We start from the raw sequence: 19,367 nt of genomic DNA on the forward strand, positions 1-19,367 counted from the left end.
TCACCTAAAGCAGACCCGTGACGGCCAGGGCAGTCCTAAACAGCCATGAGCTTCCGCCGTAGATGTCTAATTCCAATCATGTTTTGTAGAAAACGCAAAATAATGCTTCCAATGAGGCGTGCAACCTTCGGCATTTCCTTGTTCAGATCGTAGATTACATGCGTCGTGTTCGGCAGGTGGGTTAAAACGTGGGTGTATCGCTACAATTCCTGGGTTGCTGTGAATTAACTACATAGAAGCTAGACGCCAAATTTGAAATCCAAACGCTTAAAATGTATTGATAATTGCAATGCAACATATGAAGTTTATGAACGCTTCCTGTTTTTTCTCCCCATAGCTTTTCTTCTATGACTGTGGCGGGTCACAACAAGCGCCATACTTGAAATGATCTCCACCTGCTGTACTGGAGTGCAACCTGCCAGCGCAGATTCTGCCTGTCCTCAAAGAAAATTAAGGACAGACAGAGATACTAAAGACAGACGAACACATCCAAAATACACCTTAATTCCTAAAGTGTGACTGGTTACAGCCAAAGGCAACGGAAACGAGAGGCCACACGTGTCTTTGGAGTATCCACCTCACACGATCTTTTTCTAATTTATATTTAAATTACACTTTAAATGTGTTTTCCTCCTCGCCTCATAATGACTATCGATGCTAAATTTTAAACTAATGATCTATTTAGAATATATAAATAGCTTGTCTTACATCAATAAATAAATGATTAATTCTTAATTAGTGGTTCAGAGTGCACATTGAGTATATTTTCTAGGATGTACTACATTTATTTTGAGTGAAAAGCATCAATTATCACACAATGCAATATCCCGTGTTATCTAAAACATGTAAACATAACATAAATACTTATTTAAATATATTTTACTGAAAGAACTTTCCAGAGCCATAGCACCCTTCTTCCTATAAGGTGACAGGGCAAACCACTGCACCGCCATGTCAACCTATTTTATTATTACGTGTCTGACCTCTGTATGACCTCTTTTTCTCATGTGCACCATATACAGTCCCTATCAAAAGTTTAAGAATACTTAAAAAATGGCAAAATATCATATTTTGCATGGTTGGATCTTAACAGGGTAACCTTGATGACAACCAAGTGGGATGACAAGCAGATCCCACTTGAAATGTTTTCTACGTGACACAGTGGAGGGGGCGCCATAATGGTCTGGGGTGCTTTTTCCTTCAGTGGAACAATGGAGCTTCAGGAGGTGCAGGGCGTCAAACAGCCGCTGGCTATGTGCACATGTTGCAGAAAGCATCCCTTATGACTGAAGGCCCTTGTCAGTGTGGTAACGACTGGGTTTTTCAACAGCATAATGCTACAGTACACACTGCCCACAGGACAAGGAGCTTCTTCCGGGAGAATAACATCACTCTTTTGGGCCATCCTGCGTGTTCGCCTGATCTAAATCCAATTGAGAAACTTTGGGGATGGATGGGAAGGGAAGTTTTTACAAAAATGGACAACAGTTGCAGACAGTAGATGCCTTTTATGTGGCCATCTTCACCACTTGGAGAAATGTTCCCACTCTCATCGTGGAAACGCTTGCATCAACCATGCCGCGATGAATTTTTGAAGTAATCAACAATAACAGTAGAGCTACTCATTACTGAGTTTATCTTTGGAACTTTGTTTTCTGTTTTGGTAGGATTTACTGGGCTTTTTTTTGGAAGTGCGGTCCTAAACCTTTGATCAGCTGTAGAAAAAGCCTGTTTCAGTTCAATAAATTGCATGCTCTAAAATGCTTTGTCTCATTTCTATTTCCTCTTGTTGCATGTTGAAGCTCTACTTGGAACCTTGTTAAGATCCAACCATGCAAAATAGGATTTTTTGCCATTTTTCAAGTGGTCTTAAAGTTTTGATGGGGACTGTATGATCAGTCCTATGCTGTTTTAGTAATCGAAGAGTCCCCCATGACCTCTGAAATACCATCAGATGCCTGTCTCTATGGAAACCTGGGCAAATGTGGTGGGATCACAGACAGTTCTCATGACTGAATCAAGCTCCCCCTTCGACTCTGTCACCACTGGTCCATAGAAAAAAATAAAAACACACAGAGAAATAGCATGTACAGTTTCACACTTTCAATTCTCCTCAACAATCAACATTTTCCATGATTTGACTGGTGAATCGAAATTCCATCTGAACAGATAGGGGTCAGATTTGTCCTGGAACAGCCTTAATGTATTTGTAGCACCTGAACAAAAGCAGAAAACATTTAAATTAGTGTAATGTTGTGTATTTTGGGGTCACTTCAGAAAAAATAAACTTCAGGCTAAAAGAATGACATGCAGAGTATTTATGCTGCTCTGCTCGTATTACAAAAATTGAAGTATAAATAACATATACTGTACTTGATTTATATTTATTTATACAATTACAATACAATTAAACTAAAATTAGGTTTAACGCAATTAATGTATAATAAATATGTTAAATAAGCAGCTTTAAGTAAACAACTTGAGCCTTTCCTGACAACTCTGAGATATTTTTACACTTTTTACAATTTGTATTTATTCATTTATGTAGTTATTAAAAAAAATCACAATAAAAGATAGAGACATCAAACCTTTTAAAACCATCAATGCACTGAGCATCTTTGATAGTGTGCAATCTCATACATCACCACTGGAGTGCACTCACACAGTGGGAAAGAGCCACCACAGGATGTTTGCAGCAATCAAAGGTGTTTTCTTGAGTTACAAAAAAAGAAAAAAAGAATCACCAGACGTGAAATGTGAACTGAACTGATCAGAGTAAGATCTGACCCAAAAAAAAAAAAAAAAAAAAGGATGACAAAGGATGAACTGAAGCTCCGCCATCACGTGATGTCACATGCTGCTGTTTCTGATGTCACTTCAAAAAAAAAAAAAAAAAAAAAAAAAAAAAGATCTGACCCATCAATGATGCATTGAGGCCTCTGCACAATAATATTTTACAGTTTACGTTCCTGATATAGTTGTAGGGTCCTTCCTTTTGTTGAGCAGAATATCCAATACTACTGGGTTTACTTACCTGTACTTCTGAGCACACTGCTTAGAAAATGGGCACACTAAATGGTCATGTTGTTCCTGTTTGTAATATTACGTTACGATGCAAAATCTATGTGATTTAACACGTAAACACATTTAAGTATGCACTGTTTTCGTCAAAGCCATATGCTGTGAATGCACATGCATTTTCAAGAAAAATTAGAAAATATCACTATCTAAGCTGTGCTTGTTTTTCTCTGAAAATCTTTTTTTATTTTTATTTTTTATTATCCTAGTCTCATGTAATTCGATGAAAAGGGATATTAACCTCAGAGGGCTTCAACTATCTCTTTATACGGTCTGTGCATCCCACTCTGAGAGAAGTATCAGGCAGGATGAGTCATAGCAGTCAGACATATACAACCCCCTGACATCTATTCAGCAATGGGAGGACATTATTAGGGTGATTAATGCGTGCATAGCAAAGTATATGTATGTAAGTGTCTACAGCAGTTTCTTCTGTGCCTTGGAAATCGTCCTTATCTTTTGTTAGATTAGAGACTATCCTAAAAATGTCTCGCAAATACAATATATTATATAATAATGTCCAACACACAGGATTAATTAATTCCAGACTGCTTTGTTCACTTTATTACTTCTGAGAGGACAAATATTTCCCAAAGCTCATTCAGCTAGAAAAGGTGGTCCAAGTTCAGTTAGACAATGAGCAAGAGCTACAAAGACATCTGAAATCCCAAATGAACCTCCAAACATTCTGATGCCCATACATGGACACAAATTAAGCAGGCAACACTTTATCAGCATCAGAACACACAGTTTCTGTTTTAGAAAGGTGAACAACAGCATGCCTCTGCTCATTATTAGTTACTTACACTGGGAATCATTATTTGAGGCCCACTGTGGTTTTAATGTTTATAGAGATCTGAGCAATGGACTTAAACTATAAAAGACACCAGTTCCTGTGTTTTCCAAGTCGCAAAATCAAACTTGTACTTGTACAGATTGAGGTGGCGAGTGAGTGCAGTGGTTGTGAATTTGAACCCACTTGTTTGCCTGTTATCCCTGTTCTTGTGTGGGTTTTCTGTGGGTGCTAAATTGGCCAAAGGTGTGAAGAATTACCTGGCTCTCTGTGTCAGTGTTTCTGTGGTCCACTGGACTGTCCTGCCTCTTACCCAGTTTCCTGGGATAGTCTGCAGCCAATCCTATAAGCCTGAATTTTGTAAAAAGTTAAGACATTAATAATACAGATTCTTTTCTTTGAACAAACCTGATGGAAAAAATATCATTGCTTGGGTTTGCGATAGGTTTTATTTTAAACTAACTTTAGTACAATATAACATAGGTAATATTTATGTTAACATTTTATTATTTTTTTTATATTGTCAGTTCCATTTTCAAATAAAACAAATAAAAGAGAAAAAATAACAATGAGCTACTTGTTTTATTATCTTATGACAGAGCTGTGGCAGCTGCTGCATTAAATGTCTCCTTTTCATTTATCCGAGCAAAATTTCTCAAATCAAATTGCCAAAATGAGGAAATAGGACCAGGAACTCCTATTGCATTTTATAGTAGAGCATTCTCAAGAGAGAAATCTCAGGATGTTGCTCGAAGATTTCATGCATCTGCTACTGATTTACTTTGCTTTCTCTCTGTGAGTCAACACAAAAGGATAGACTCAGTCTGAGTATGGTCAAGTCCATTCACTGCTGAATACTGAGTATAATGACACCTGGCAACATCCTCAGGCAGTCAAGGTTTCCGTCTTTATCAGGGGCATCAAAAAACATTCGTTCCATCTAATCTGACCATAATGTCCCTCACATTATATTAATAATACAGAAACCAGTAACATTGTTATTGTTTTCTTTTGCCTTGGGCTGTATTAATAAATATTTTCAAAAGATGTAGAGGCTCACAAGTCAGTTCTCCGAGGACACTGAGTACTTAGTATCATGAACATCACAAGAATTTCTGACAGAAATTCTAGCTTAGCTTTTCAAGGTAAATGACAAATTTAATCAGTGAGTGAACTGAGTTCACAAGCATGTATATTTAGTTTCGTAAAAGAATGTAGCACTATGTGCTAAATAATTGGCGTGTGAAGGTTTTTTGTGACAGTACAGAAATATCACTGGTCAGCTACATGCCAGAGTAGGCTGAACATTAGTCAGTGAAGAATACTGAGAAATACCTTCAAACTTCAAACAGTTTAGATATAAACTGAGGCAATCAGAGGGCCTGATCAGGTACAGTTGTCACAAAATTAGTGACAGCTGTTTTATCCCATCCTGTCCCAGCCTGTGAGTGTCATGGTCCTGGGTCGTGCGACCCAGTGTTTTGTGTTTTAGCCTATTTTGATGTTTATTCTTTGTTTAGGGTCACTAAGGCAGTCCAGCCATTTGTACATACTACCCGTGTATTAAGTCTCCCTTGCCCTTCGTGTGGTTATGTCATCTCCCCTGTACTACGTCTCCCCGGTTCATGTGTCTTGTCTAATCTCCATGTTTCCTGTTTTACTTTGAAAGTCTGTATTCACGGTCAGTGTATTCAGTTTCACTCCTTCTGTCCTGTCATTAAGTTCATGTGTGTCAGCTGTGTTCCCATGTGTGGCCACTTCCCCTGATCATCCCTCATGTGTATTTAGTCTCTGTGTTTCATACAGTCTGTCTCGCGTCGTCTGTGTTATCTCCCCTACCCCTTGTCATAGTATCCCAGCCATGGTTTGTATTTTGCAGTCTAAATCTCATTAGAGTCATAGTTTCCCAGTCTATGTTCAGGTTTTCCCTCAGTTACTTTGTTGTTCTTTTCCATGAGTTTTTCAGCCATAATAAAAGGCTCGTTTTGGTTGGAATCCACTCCTGCATCCTCGTTTGTGTTCGCACCTGGGTCCACCACACACCTTTCCGCATGGTCTGCCTCCGCAGACCTTGACAGTGAGTCGAGGCTCTTTGTGACACTGGCAGAATTAGCTGCTGTAAGACTGAGGTCATATCTGCTGTCTTGATACATTTGACAGAGAATGAATAACAGTTAAACAAATATTTGATGCTCCACAAAACACTGTTTTGAGTGTTCAATCAGTGTCATTAATACTGTGAAAGGATTTGCATAACTCTTCAAAAATCTATAATTAAAAATCTGATATTCCAGATCCTGCCCAATCGTGCCACAGAGCACCACAGTGTTTTAAACAAGGGAAAGATGTCCCCCCCCCCCCCAAAAAAAAATGATTCAGTGACAGTTTAGTCATAATTCACACAAAGGTCATTGGGTTTTTCAAAAATAACAGATGAGTTGGAAGCAATAAATAAATAAATAATAAAAGAAAACTAAATAAAATAAAGAAAAAACCCACCATACTATAAAGATAATGTTTGATTGACTAAAGAAAAAAACATAGATATCATCTGCGCTTTTACTTACATACTGTAGTACCAGTACATGCCCCATGTTCAAAATTCAGCCAAGGTAAAACTATGTTATTATTATCATTGAAATAAAGAGACGTTTGAAAAGCAAAAGTATTCCAACGAAAAAGACCCTCTGTAAGTGATGTAATTGATTTTTAACACAGATGCTGTAAGTACCCATTCTCACATATACAATTTTACTATTGGTTTCAAACTAGCAGTTGACCAAAGGCTGACTAGTTCAAGCTTTGTAACTCTTAGCTGATGGTTGTTGAAGAAGATTAGAAATCATTTGGGACTTTTTTGTGTTAGATCTTTGTGTATTATACCCATCAGAATATATTAACATCTGCCAGGTCACCGGCAACCTGTTTAGATTTAGGCTTGCTTTAGCTACATGCTTAAAAAAGTCCTATACATTCTGCTCACAATTTTTCTGTTAAAAGTGTCAGATATACAAAAACATGATAAAAAAGATCTGGACATTACCAACCCAAACCCTGGACTTGCTGTGCATTAGGACTTTAAAGGGAATTTTTAGAGTATCTACTGACAACTACCTAAAAACACAGACCCACACACCCAGTTTATTTTGGAGGATCAAAAACCAAAAATATTGGAAAGCACCGCTTTAATCTCAGTAATACATTGCATTTTATAGACTTAGTAGTTGAAAAATTAAACTCTGAAGAGTAAACACACAGTAGCTGACACACACTATTATGAAATCAAATATCATAAGCAAGGGATGGAACTGGAAAAAAAAACATGAACTCCATTAGTTACCCATGTCCCAACTATGACCTTTTACATGCAACCTCATTTGTGTTTAATTATTTTAATATAATAATAATTAATAATATAATAATAATTTTAATCATTTGGAGCTATTCCTCAGGCTTGTTTGTGAGGGTCACAGTGATCACTGGATGCTGACATGCACTCCTGTAGGGCTGTACTACTGAAAAGTGGTGGTTGTAAGCACTGTGCTGGCCACATTTTCATTTTCACAGAGCAGCATGGAGAAGGACTGAGCTGAACACCCAGCATATGGTTGAGACAGATAGTACTGTCTCGTGGAAATGTTCAGCCACAATAAGAGGGAAACAGAACTGCAGGTAGAGGAGAATAGATGATTGAAGTGAAATAACAGTTTACTGAATCAACAGGTGTCAGCTGCCACATCAAGGACATGAAAGTGTGAGCAAGAGATCGAGGTCTGACAAAGCTGGAAGGTGACAGGCAACACAAGCATGCTGCCTGAAATCAGCATCCACCTTAGGGTGTTGCTTCTCGCTCTTAAGTCCTGTAGGGCATGGCTGCCACATACCCTGCTTCGCACTGCCATCAGATTTCGGAGGGTGACTTTTTTTTTTGCCATGCCTGTGTAGCAGCACAGTATCCCTAACAAGGTTCATTTGACTGGCAGAGTGTGCCAGATCTAGAGACAGTGGAGCCTGATGGACCAGAGCCCAATGACTCACTCTGCAATCTGTGACCCCAGGGGCTGATGAGTGTCACAACAGGATCCTTTACCAGGCAGATATATGCTGTAGCAATGAAGAACTGGGTGCTGTTTCAGAATTCAATGGTCATTTGATGTAGGATCTTTTGTAAATACAGCAACAATTTAAAGCACTGTTATGAGATTTCTCACTCCGCTACTATACAGCATGGATCTCATGGATGGAAACACCTGTGTTCTATAAATTTGTCATGCAAAAAAGTTCCTTGAGTCGAATTTAGCCACATCCAAGTTAAAATCAATAGTTTAAAGAAAATTAAAAGAAAATACCAGCAAAGCTCCTCAACAAATTTTGCATATGGGTTGTCATCAGTCTGGAATCTTTTAGATTATTTATACAGAAAATGATTTTAATTTACATGAAAGATAATATACTTTTTAAAAAATCTACACAAAAGGTATAAGAAATGTAATATTATTCTGTAACATTTTAAATTCCAATGCAAATTTAAGACATTTATTTGACCACTCATCATAAAAACTTATGTTATGAAACATATATATAAATATTTTAGAAGTCTGTCAAAATTTGTTTAAAAAAAAGCAAAAACATCATTTTGATTCAAGAGTTGATGGATTAACCATTACAGAAAAATAATAAAATGATTTTGGTTGATTTGGGCATAAACCTTACATTGAGTGGTGGTCTAATAAATTTGTTAAGAACTGTATATGTGTGTTGTATTTGAGAGAGAAGCATGTCTGCCCAAAATGCTTGCACTTAATAAAGAGAGATATTTTCTGTATCACTAAAAAAAACAACACAATACACCGTGCAAGCTGAAAGAAAAACAGGCAAGGAGCCAAAAGTCAAATCCATAATGAATGCTCTGATGAGTTCTTGGACCGGTGGCAGGATAAACAGGGATACATTTCATGCTAGCTGTTTAATTTTAATGGTTGGAATGTGCACACGGTAGACACAGATTATTTTGGAGACTTTAAAAAAAAGAAAAGCATATGCAAGCAAATTACTTCATTTTCATAGCCCACAGGGGGTGCCATAGCCTGATTATAAGACACCTGTTGTGAAGGCAGTTTTCTTTTTCAAGTGTGAAAATGCTCAAATTTGACATGAGACTACATGCAGTTAGTGGTGAATTTGCATTGGTGCTTGAATGATAAGCAAGTAACCATTTGAATGAATGTTTAGTAGGTTAATTAGTTGTTCACAGTTGTTAGCGTGCTAATACACATAATAGTGAAACTGTATTGTATATATGTACATATGACCTGGGTCCTGCGGTCAAATCCTGAATGTCCAAAGATAGAAGAAAGATCTCATAATCATACTGCATATAGACCAGATGCATATTTTGCCAGAGGAAAGCACAAATTAGATCATTTTCACTTAAACAGATGCAGGGTGAACCCATAGACTGATCTTTCCATCATATTAGCCTCATAAAAAAACAACTTTTCAAGGTCCTTTAGGTCTGCTGAGGCTAATTTGTTGTTTCTGCATTTTTCTATATGAATAATAGTGATGCCAAATTTGCTTGACTAATAACAGGCCCCCCTCCCCAGCATTTCATGAGAGAATTTGATACTTTTTCTCAATAGGGTTCAGCTGGAGCTCAAGACATTTTGGAGCAATTTCCTAGCTTTGCTTATAAAATCTGGCGGATTCCTCCGTCTCGGATGTTAAGTCTACATGATCGCCACACATTTTCTTCAATATTTGTCGGAAAGCTTTTCTGCAAGTCAAATATAAATGTTGATGCTTTCTAGTCATAGTAAATATTCCACTGCAGGCTTTCATGTTGCTCTGTCAACTACATATCTTATTGTAAGATAAGGTTATTTGTAAAGTACCCACGAAGTGTTTTCTATTTTCCACACAATTACTTTCTCAGATGTAATGGATGCAATACTTCTTCGAGAAACATTACTACAATTAAAAAGAAAATAAAATAAAATAAAAGAAGAATAAGATCTCATAATAGAGTACCTGAGAGCCCACTACTTGTCTGATAGTGATAGTTTGTTATACATGTTATGTAAGTCCTGTGAGTTCTGAGTCATTCCTCCCTTTTTCTCAGTGTCTCCAAATGAAGACAAAATTGGGACTTTCTGTGAAGTTTTCGGAGAAAAGACTATTGGATGCAAAAACTTTCACACTTCTTATGGCACAGGAAATTGATCCCACTGCTGAAGATAAAATGAGGCTTAATGTGCTTAAGACCCTTATTCCACACCCATTCTTTTTCATTTTCAGCCCAGGGCAAAGGGCCACCATGGCGTTAACTAAATTACTACAAATGCTCTGAAAGTGAGCGACTTCTAACCAGCTACAAATGTGTTCTTTCTCTTAAAATGAGAAGGGCGATAATTCCCTGATGTGTTTTTGCAGGAAGCCTATTCTCTACGGCCCTGGAAGTGACTTTTAAAAGCGCCTTCCTCTACTGTGCACACAACCATTAAAGCTCTTTATCAAAGATGTAGCCCTTTATGCCTCGTTTCGATTCACAGAGCAGCTGATGAAACAAGCTGATCAGTTGCTAATCTGAATATATTCAAAGTAAGTTTAATGATCTGCAAAAAATATGCCATGCCTGCTTAATTATTTGAATTAATTTTATTTTTTTTAAAGAGCCAATTCTATTTTTTCTTGCAGTGAAATTGATGTAATTTGTGATATTTTTATTGCCGTTTTGGCATCAACAGCTTTCTTAACAAAAAGCCATCCTGAATTTCAGCTGATTGCTTATAATTCAAGGTGAAACTTCTTTCAGGGAATGTGGTGACATGCATGACCTTCAAGGATTCATTAATCTGGTCACGCTTTCGCATTCCAGGGCGGTTTTGTCCAAAGCTGTGGAAAAATGTGAGGGAGATCTTGTTTGTTTGGGACACAACAAAGGTCAGCAGTCATGTATTTTTTGCTGACCTGCCGGGGCTCCCGACAGCAAAAGCGACAGTGGAAGAAGGTGGGAGATGTGGAAGATGTGCAATCTGTGGAAAAAAACAAAAAGACATGTGAATCACAGTGTAGCTGTGACACACATAGTCCTTCCCACACCCGAGCTATCTCCTACAAGCAGACACATCCAAAAGAGCCAAGGATCCTGTAATCACACATGGAAATTAAGATGGATAGACTGTACAGTATTTAAGTAATCATACCGGGTCATGGCTGATTTTTTTGCAGACTGAATTCCCCAAAGAAAGTGTTTACTATCACAAATCACCTGCAGCCTGAGATGAGTTTTTCACACGCCACCTCGGGCCATTTATTCCTGGAACGTTACATAACGCAGTAGTGGGTTCTGCTTGCATTCAGCCAAAAAGCCTCTTTATAAGAAAACAGGAAGGTAAGAGGATTGAGGCAGCAAGGAAAACACAGTCATCAGCTGCAACCTCTATAAGGTGCCCTCCCAGGGATCTCTCTGTTTTATCAACATAAAAGGGCATCCCAGGGGGGATAGGTGGGGAATAGTGGAGGTAAATAATCACAGCCTCATCATATATCCAGAAAAAAAAGCACTTTTATTGGTAATTCTGAAATGTAACATTATTAGGCACAGTAAACAAACGATTAGCTTATTGAATGAATACTTTGATTTACTCTTTATTGTATCTCCAGCAGTATTGGAGCTTCTGATGTATCTCCTACCCGCTGAAAGGTGCTAATGGTTTAGTCCAAAAGAGAAAAAAATAGTTTAGCTTTAAAGAAAAAAACCGCATGATGCTAACTGTGACAAGTTCTGGCGGAAACACACTACAGCTTTCCAGTAATGTTTTTGGCCTGAATTCTAATTGATGTCTGAGCTATTGCACATGTCAAATATAGCTCATAAGGCTATTATGCACTTTTAAGGCGCTTGTGATCCAGAGCTTTCTCCAGTAATAACTTAGTCTGACAAAAGCTTAATAACTTGGACTCAGTTAAATATGTTGATACTGGTCAGTACTGAGAATTTTACAGCGTGTTTTTTTTTTTTTTTTTTGGCTTTCCCTTTCAAAAGTTTGATTTTAATGCATCTATGTTTCTACAGACTGCAGTAATGGAGTCTTATTGTGAAATACAGTGCAGTCTCAGTATGGGGTGCACACAGTGCTTACCAGGTTTTTTCTAATGCTTAACATGAGTGTAAAATCTGTCACACATATGGAAAACCTCACAGTGACTCACAATATTTACATAATGCACTCGCTGCAGATGCATCGGCTCACATATATTTGTTAAGTTACTTATTCCTGTGACAATAGATACAATGTTTATGCCCTACAAGCCTGCATATGTACTGAGCCCTGACTGTTCACACAGTCTTGTATTTCCCATAAACAATGTTATCTACGTTACTGTATGTCATAATAACATGCTTCTGCACTGCTTTTCATCATGTTGGTTTCCTGTGAGCTTGGACACACATCAGACCAGTGTGGTGGTCCAGTTCCTTGATTGCTAAATTTCCTTAGCGATTACCTTGGAAAGCGCCCACGAAACTGATAAGTGTACACACAGCAGCTATTCAGCAGTGAAATTATGGTCAGCAAGCATGTTAATAATCACTGCTAAGCTAATGAATATTTTCTGTGGGCAGTATTTATCACTAAAAACACATTACTCAAAGTATTACCTGCTGGCAAGGACAGAAGTTGTTGAATCATGGTGCACACCCAATGATTGATGAGCTGATGAGATTAAAGTCGGTACGGATGCTGGAACATGATGTGAACACTTTTCCAAACTTCAGCAGAGATTGATGCATCAGAATTACAGCTAGGGTGGACAGGATAGCCTTAAACACACTGCTGCAAGAGCACCTCGACCCAGAAAACCTTCTCGAGGCTTCTGATGTGCAAGCACACACATCGAATGTGCCTGAAGTGCCGTGCTATTTCTCCCATGGGAACACACTGGCTCCTAACACCTCTGCAGCTCCGGAGACCAGCTAAAATTTCATACCATGACAGTAAATGAATCTGGCATCTGCATTACAGAGTTGTCATGTGTGTCACCGAGATGTCAAGCATGTAACATTTTAAGCAGCTTATTAGTTTTGCCTCCTTGGTAATGGATTTTACTTTGAATTGGAAAGTGAAATTGTCTGAATAGCCAGTTGGTAAGATTTGTGTCAAATTTGGGGAGAAACCTTCAGGACTTCAGGATAGCTTTGCATTTATATGCACACCTCACTATGTCCGATGACTGCAGCATAACAGGAAGCTGTATCCAAAGAGACAGGATGTTGGGTATTGTTGCACTGCTTGGAATAGAAATTACGGAAGGCTTGAAGGAACATGTCTGTAAGTGTTTTTTATATATAGATTTCCCAAGTTCACCCGATAATGTTCTGATTAGGTTTTTTTTTTTTAGCTTGTTATGTCATGCTATTGTATAGAAGAGTGAGTGAATTGTGTTATCTCATAGCACAAAAGAATATATTGACAAGCTTGTTCAGTGACTTTCAGCTTTAGACAGAATTTAAAATTATATAATTGTTCATTTTGAAACCAGCAAAGTGCAGAAATGGGAAGACAAAACTGTTGTCATGAGAATTTGTTCTCTTTTGAAAAATTGTCTGCAATGTTCTCTGCAGAGAGCAAAGCTAGTTCACAAGCATCGGTGCTGATTAGACTAGATTTTATCAACATCTGCAAGAAGAAGATGTCAAAACAGTCACATCATTTCTTTTCACCCTGTGGTTTAAAGATGCAGAAACAATAGTAGCATTTGGTTATACATTGCAAAACCACTGTATGAATATGCAACATATTGTTGGAATATTAATGCAAACACCTCGTAAATAAGCTGTCTAATCTAACCTGAACAGCTTGTCTTTGTGTTTTTGTCTTTGCAAACTTAATATGAATTCATTATTGTCCCTTTAGTGTTTAGAAAGCTGAGAAAGAAAGATATTTAATTGCATCTTCCATCACAGAATTGCAAAACTAATAATGCTCATTTATAATAATGGTAATTTGTAGGCAGTTCTCTTTTAAAGAAAAAAAATGAGGTGCAATAAAGACTGTTTTTTCTGCTTGTAAAGGCTGTTTGAGGGTGCTGGTGACTGAGGTCAGTGTTTTTCCTGTTTTTTTTTCAGCAGGTAGACCCTTTAGGGTACATCTACCACTGACCACTGATATGTGGTGACAGTTGCCCTGCTCTTTAAAGCTGTTTTTTTTAATTTTCATACTGTGGAGAGAGGTTACAGAGAGTGAGCGGGAAAAGAGTCAGGGAAACAAACATGTTCATGTTCTTGAGCCTTCAAGCGTGGACACAAACGTACACCTAAAAGCAGCTTTTATGTTGGCATCCGTGTAGGTTTACCTGCACTGGAAATCCAATAATGACAGGCTTCTGCCACATGGTATTTACTCATATACTTTAAAATCCCAAATAAGTGAAGCACTTATGTGTTGGGCAAAGCTACAGTCTCTACATCAGAGTACTTCAAAGTGACCCCTCTTCTGGCCTTGTGTGCACCTTTCTGTTTGGCTGGTACATTTTTCATAAACATCCCCTGGCTGTATGTCTGGTTGCCTAACATAGCTGCATATGTGTTATATAACTGAACCTCCAGAGCAAACAGATGGAAGCACCGCAGCAACAGGTATTACCTTCACTGTGCCAGCATAGAACAATTCCAGATTATGATTCATGAATAATGGATGAGTGCAATTGCACATAAACAAGTTAGGCCTTCACAAAAGTAGTTTACAATGATAGATGGGCATCTATGCTTCACTGACAAAATTCATGCACTGATCAGTGATCACTGCTTCCATTAAAGCTATTTTAATTTGAACACTTTGCCCTCCTAACTCATCACCTGCAGGGTTGATAAAGTTCAGAGAAACCTCCACCTGTGCTGTTTTACCTCTTGTTCCATCAGGGACTCTTAATGATGGTGCCATCACAAATTATTCAGGTTTTTCAAAGAAAAATTATTTCTGATGCAACATACAGTGCTTAACAAATGTATTCACCCAATCCTATACCCAGAATAATGTTTCACCCACATCTGGTTGAATGTTATGCTTGATTCATTTCTGACTTCTCAGAGTAGTCCCTTGTGCCAGCTCAAAAAATGTGAATTTAGCATTTTTTTTTTTAGTTCTGAAGTTTTTGATAGATTTCTAAAATATTTGCGTGTCCTTGTTTTTTTTATAATAATACATTGATCAAGCAGTGTACTTATATATTGATAAACAGCGTGGTAGGAAACCTCATTTTAAAGGATGAAGGAAAAACTCGCACGTGTCTATTTTTTCCTACTGGCGATTTGGTTTGAACATGTAAAGCAGAGACATTAAATATGAAGAAAGAAAAAAATATTAAGGACAAAAAGCAAACTTACATGTAGAGAAACACTTTAAAGTTTTAAAGATATCTCTTCTCTCTCTCTCTCTCTCTCTCTCTCTCTCTCTCTCTCTCTCTCTCTCTCTCTCTCTCTCTCTCTCAGTTTAGAAATGGGCTGGTTCTCTCGGTGATGTCACCTCGCTCCTGTGTGGACATTTATTCCACACAGTGTGCATCTCCCGTTCGTCTCCATAGAGAAGCGGTTCACCCTAACGCAACTAGCATTACGCATGACATGGATGCCGCAGGAGCGAGTTTATTCTCGGAGTCTTTGCGGATTGTGAACTCTGCTCCTCTCGCAGTTTTCTCACACAGTCGACATCTGATGTGCGTGTCGGATCTCCCCAAAGGACGTGTGTTAAACAGTTTGCTGTTTCAGGAGATCACGTCTGCAGCCCCCGTGTCTTATGTGGGCTGCACTCGATAGTGACCCGGAGCTTTACGCGCAGCCGATCCCCATGCTTTAGCAACACAGCTCAGCGCACTCAACCTTAGATGTTTCGAAAAAGAACAGGGTGAAATAACAAAGATGATACAAACGGACATTTTGCAGACAGAATGGATTTAACCCAGCTAAGCCTCTTGTTGGAAAATGTTTCCAACGTTGAAAACACCACCGACGCACCGTTCGCTCTGCCACACACAGAGGCAGCCACCGCACTCATCATCCTCGTGGTTACAGTGATCATTTCGGTCACAATTGTTGGTAATGTGTTGGTGATTGTAGCGGTTCTTACTAGCAGGGCTCTCCGTGCCCCTCAGAACCTTTTCCTGGTCTCTCTTGCATCGGCGGACATCCTGGTGGCCACACTAGTGATCCCCTTCTCCCTCGTCAACGAGGTAATGGGCTACTGGTACTTTGGAAGTACTTGGTGCGCCTTCTATCTCGCTCTGGATGTGTTGTTCTGCACCTCATCCATCGTTCACCTGTGCGCCATCAGCCTGGACCGATACTGGTCAGTAACCAAGGCAGTTAGCTACAACCTGAAACGGACACCTAAGCGCATCAAGTCCATGATTGCTGTAGTGTGGATAATATCTGCTATCATCTCCTTCCCTCCTCTCCTCATGACCAAACACGATGAACGGGAGTGTCTGCTAAATGATGAAACCTGGTACATCCTCTCATCCTGCCTGGTCTCCTTTTTCGCTCCCGGTCTCATTATGATTCTGGTATATTGTAAAATTTATAAAGTTGCCAAGCAGCGCTCCTCCACCGTGTTCGTGGCTAAGAATGGCCTGGAGAGGCAGCCCTCTCAGTCAGAGACCTGTTTTGTCAGGAAGGACCGGTTCGAAATGGAGAGCCCTAGCAGTCAAAGCTCCGGCAGCCATCCGCAAAAGCAAGGGGAGCTGGACGACATTGACCTGGAGGAGAGCTGCTGTGCATCGGATACGAAACCCCGACACCATCGCTTCACCAAGCGAAGGAAAGTAGAGGGATCGGACAGTTGTCCACCCCAGAACTGCCGACTTTCCTGGGCTTCAGCCCGGGCGTTACAACTTTACCCGGAGCAGAAGAACCCAGCTGGGCGACAACAGCTGGCCGCAGCCAACAAGACCAAAGTGGCCCAGATGCGGGAGAAGCGCTTCACCTTCGTCTTGGCGGTAGTGATGGGGGTGTTTGTGCTCTGCTGGTTCCCCTTCTTCTTTACTTACAGCCTGCATGCTATCTGCAGAGAGAGCTGCTACATCCCCGCCGCACTTTTCAACCTTTTCTTTTGGATTGGCTACTGCAACAGTTCTGTGAACCCCATAATCTACACCATTTTCAACAGGGATTTCAGAAAAGCTTTTAAGAAAATCATATGCAGGACATCAAAACGCACATGAAAGGTTGAAAAAAATTTTTCTGGCTCTCAGAAACATTGGGAAGAAATCATAGTATTATAACTTATTGATCTTGGCTGACTATTCTGCTACTCCATCATTTAAATGTAATGTTTAGCATATTAAAAATATCCAGTGTTGTGTACACATTAAATTGTCTATAATTGAAATAAATCATTATATATACTTGACCATTCCTGCAGCAAGCTCAGATATTTCAGGGCAAGGGGAAGTCATGGTCACGTCTGTTGCTGGACTCTGAGTGTTGGCAGCTGGTCACTGTGGGTGCCGAGATAAATAGAAGATTAATCTCCAGCATGGAGATTTTGACTTTTTTTGTGATATTGAAGAGGAAAAAAAGTGCTGAATTCTGCATGGATGAAATGTTTGGCATTATTTCAGGTAATTCGTGTAGCTTTCTGTGCTTGCTGCAGTTAAAGGTACAGCAAGGTTATCAGCTGTTTCTTATCAGTGAACCCCTAAACTTATGTAAGAGTGTAATCTCACACCTCCGCCATGCTATCACACCACCTCAGGACCAGAACAATGGCCGAGCTGAGGCCTGCATTTGCAGAATTGATTGCACACGTCTCTGTATTTCATTTCCCTGCAACTGCTTAACATTTTGTCATTAAATATTTTAAGATGCTGTTAAACATGCAGTGCCAACTTACTATACATATCGTTTTTAAGTCTTAGACAAAAGCCTCCTGATGGATTTGACATATTCTTGAATAAACAGAAGAAGAACACTCAAAATAACAAAAGTAAAAACATTTCTGATAAGATCTCAGGACTGGTTTAATCCACTGTGAGCTCTCTTTGGTTAAAAAAAGAGTTTAATATCTATAAGTCAGGCCTCACACTGTGATGCTAAGCTTTATAAAGCTGTTAGATTACCACTTTCTTAATATAGTGAAAAATCTGCAGAAGAAATCATTCATAAGGGACAATTCTTCAGTATGTGATTAAAAAATGATTAATGCATTGGTACAACTCGCATACATAGGATGGGAGTGTTATTAGAAGACTGTATTTGAACTTCCCAACACTGTTTTCCATACAACATCAGACTGTGGTCGGTTGTTGATGCATGTGGGATACAACGTGTATGTCATACGGTGAATATATCATGAAGGACCGCGCTGAGTATAAATACACTATTTATATCCTCTTAGGAATGTCTTCAAAGCACTCCTACTGCTCACTGGCCCCTCGCCAAAGATAATCACCCTGTCTGAGGGATGTCATGCTGAAAAAGAGAAAAAAAAATGAAAGCGGTTTTTGTGAAGTATGCTCACATTCACAAGGGTATTGTTAAAATACTGTCAGGAGAAACAAGGGTGAAGATGGCTGCATATTTTCTTTTCTTTTAATGTGAAATACCATTTTATTTATGAAGGGAATCAGAAAGTCCGAGAGGAGTGTTGTTAGCGCGAGGAAACTTTATCTCAGAGGGATTCACAAACTCTCGAAAGAAATTAAACGTCTGGGTCAAGTCGCACTTGTAAGAGTCTGTGTAATTAGCTTTGTTCCTTCATCACATTTAGCAGGATGGGATTGATGCTTATTTATCTGTGACTTAATGGGATGTTGCTGTACACATGTTACATGTAACCTGATTTCTCCAGAGAACAAAATTACAAGTGCATTTTTCATTACCTCAAAATGAAACACTCATATTTAAATTATTTGCTGATAGTAAACTGATTCGTGGCTGACAAGACACCCAACTCCCTTGTTAAATCACACTTCCGAATTCAATTGTCTTTTGTAATCAGCTGCTCAACTGCAGCAGGATTGGGGCACAATACTTTTAATTAGCTGTAGTGTTTTCTGACGCTTTCATGTGCACTTCCTCCAGGCAAGTCTCTTCAAATGTCAGCGCAGCTCTGTTAAATCTTTTGAAAGCGAGCGCTTGCAATATTACATTACAGTGCTGTTATTTTCCTTTGGTGACCCGGGAGGAAAGTATGACAAAGCAAAACATGGAGAATTTTCATAGTCCTTCACCAGTCGTCGCATAAACGCTCTGATAGCTCAACTTTTATTCAAAACCAAGCCTGTGGTGGCTTTTTGTGTTTTGCAGATTTGAAGCTCTACAGTCTGCACAACAATCCACAAACTCTTTTCCTTATCCCAGAATGTAAACAAAGTTGGCGACTGGCTCAGGGAGGGAAGCAGAGCTGCAGTGACCCTTGACCTCCTAAACTCTCTTCTAAAGACTTAATGAGAGCAACAGAACAACTGGACAGAGACAAAACATTTCCTGATGTGGACT

The 19,367-nt window shown here is 39.0% G+C and overlaps 1 protein-coding gene and 1 long non-coding RNA gene across 2 annotated transcripts; both read left to right on the forward strand.

Moving 5' to 3' along the window:
* Positions 1-45: 45 nt before the first annotated feature.
* On the forward strand, positions 46-735 carry LOC145431491 (uncharacterized). The gene is made up of 2 exons (XR_013911812.1): positions 46-176; positions 338-735. It is a non-coding gene; the product is annotated as an uncharacterized LOC145431491 (long non-coding RNA).
* A 14,660-nt stretch (positions 736-15,395) lies between these two features.
* adra2db (adrenergic, alpha-2D-, receptor b) lies at positions 15,396-18,590 on the forward strand. Its single transcript, XM_026180257.2, has one exon. The coding sequence runs from the start codon at positions 15,818-15,820 to the stop codon at positions 17,087-17,089; it is 1,272 nt and encodes a 423-aa protein (XP_026036042.1). The 5' UTR covers positions 15,396-15,817; the 3' UTR covers positions 17,090-18,590.
* Positions 18,591-19,367: the final 777 nt, after the last annotated feature.

The sequence above is a fragment of the Astatotilapia calliptera genome, chromosome 2 (genome assembly GCF_964374335.1).
Source record: "Astatotilapia calliptera chromosome 2, fAstCal68.1, whole genome shotgun sequence".
Taxonomy (NCBI): domain Eukaryota; kingdom Metazoa; phylum Chordata; class Actinopteri; order Cichliformes; family Cichlidae; genus Astatotilapia; species Astatotilapia calliptera.

Excerpts from the sequence above, each read along its gene's own strand:
- adra2db (XM_026180257.2), top strand. The coding sequence starts at position 15,818 with ATGGATTTAACCCAGCTAAGCCTCTTGTTGGAAAATGTTTCCAACGTT.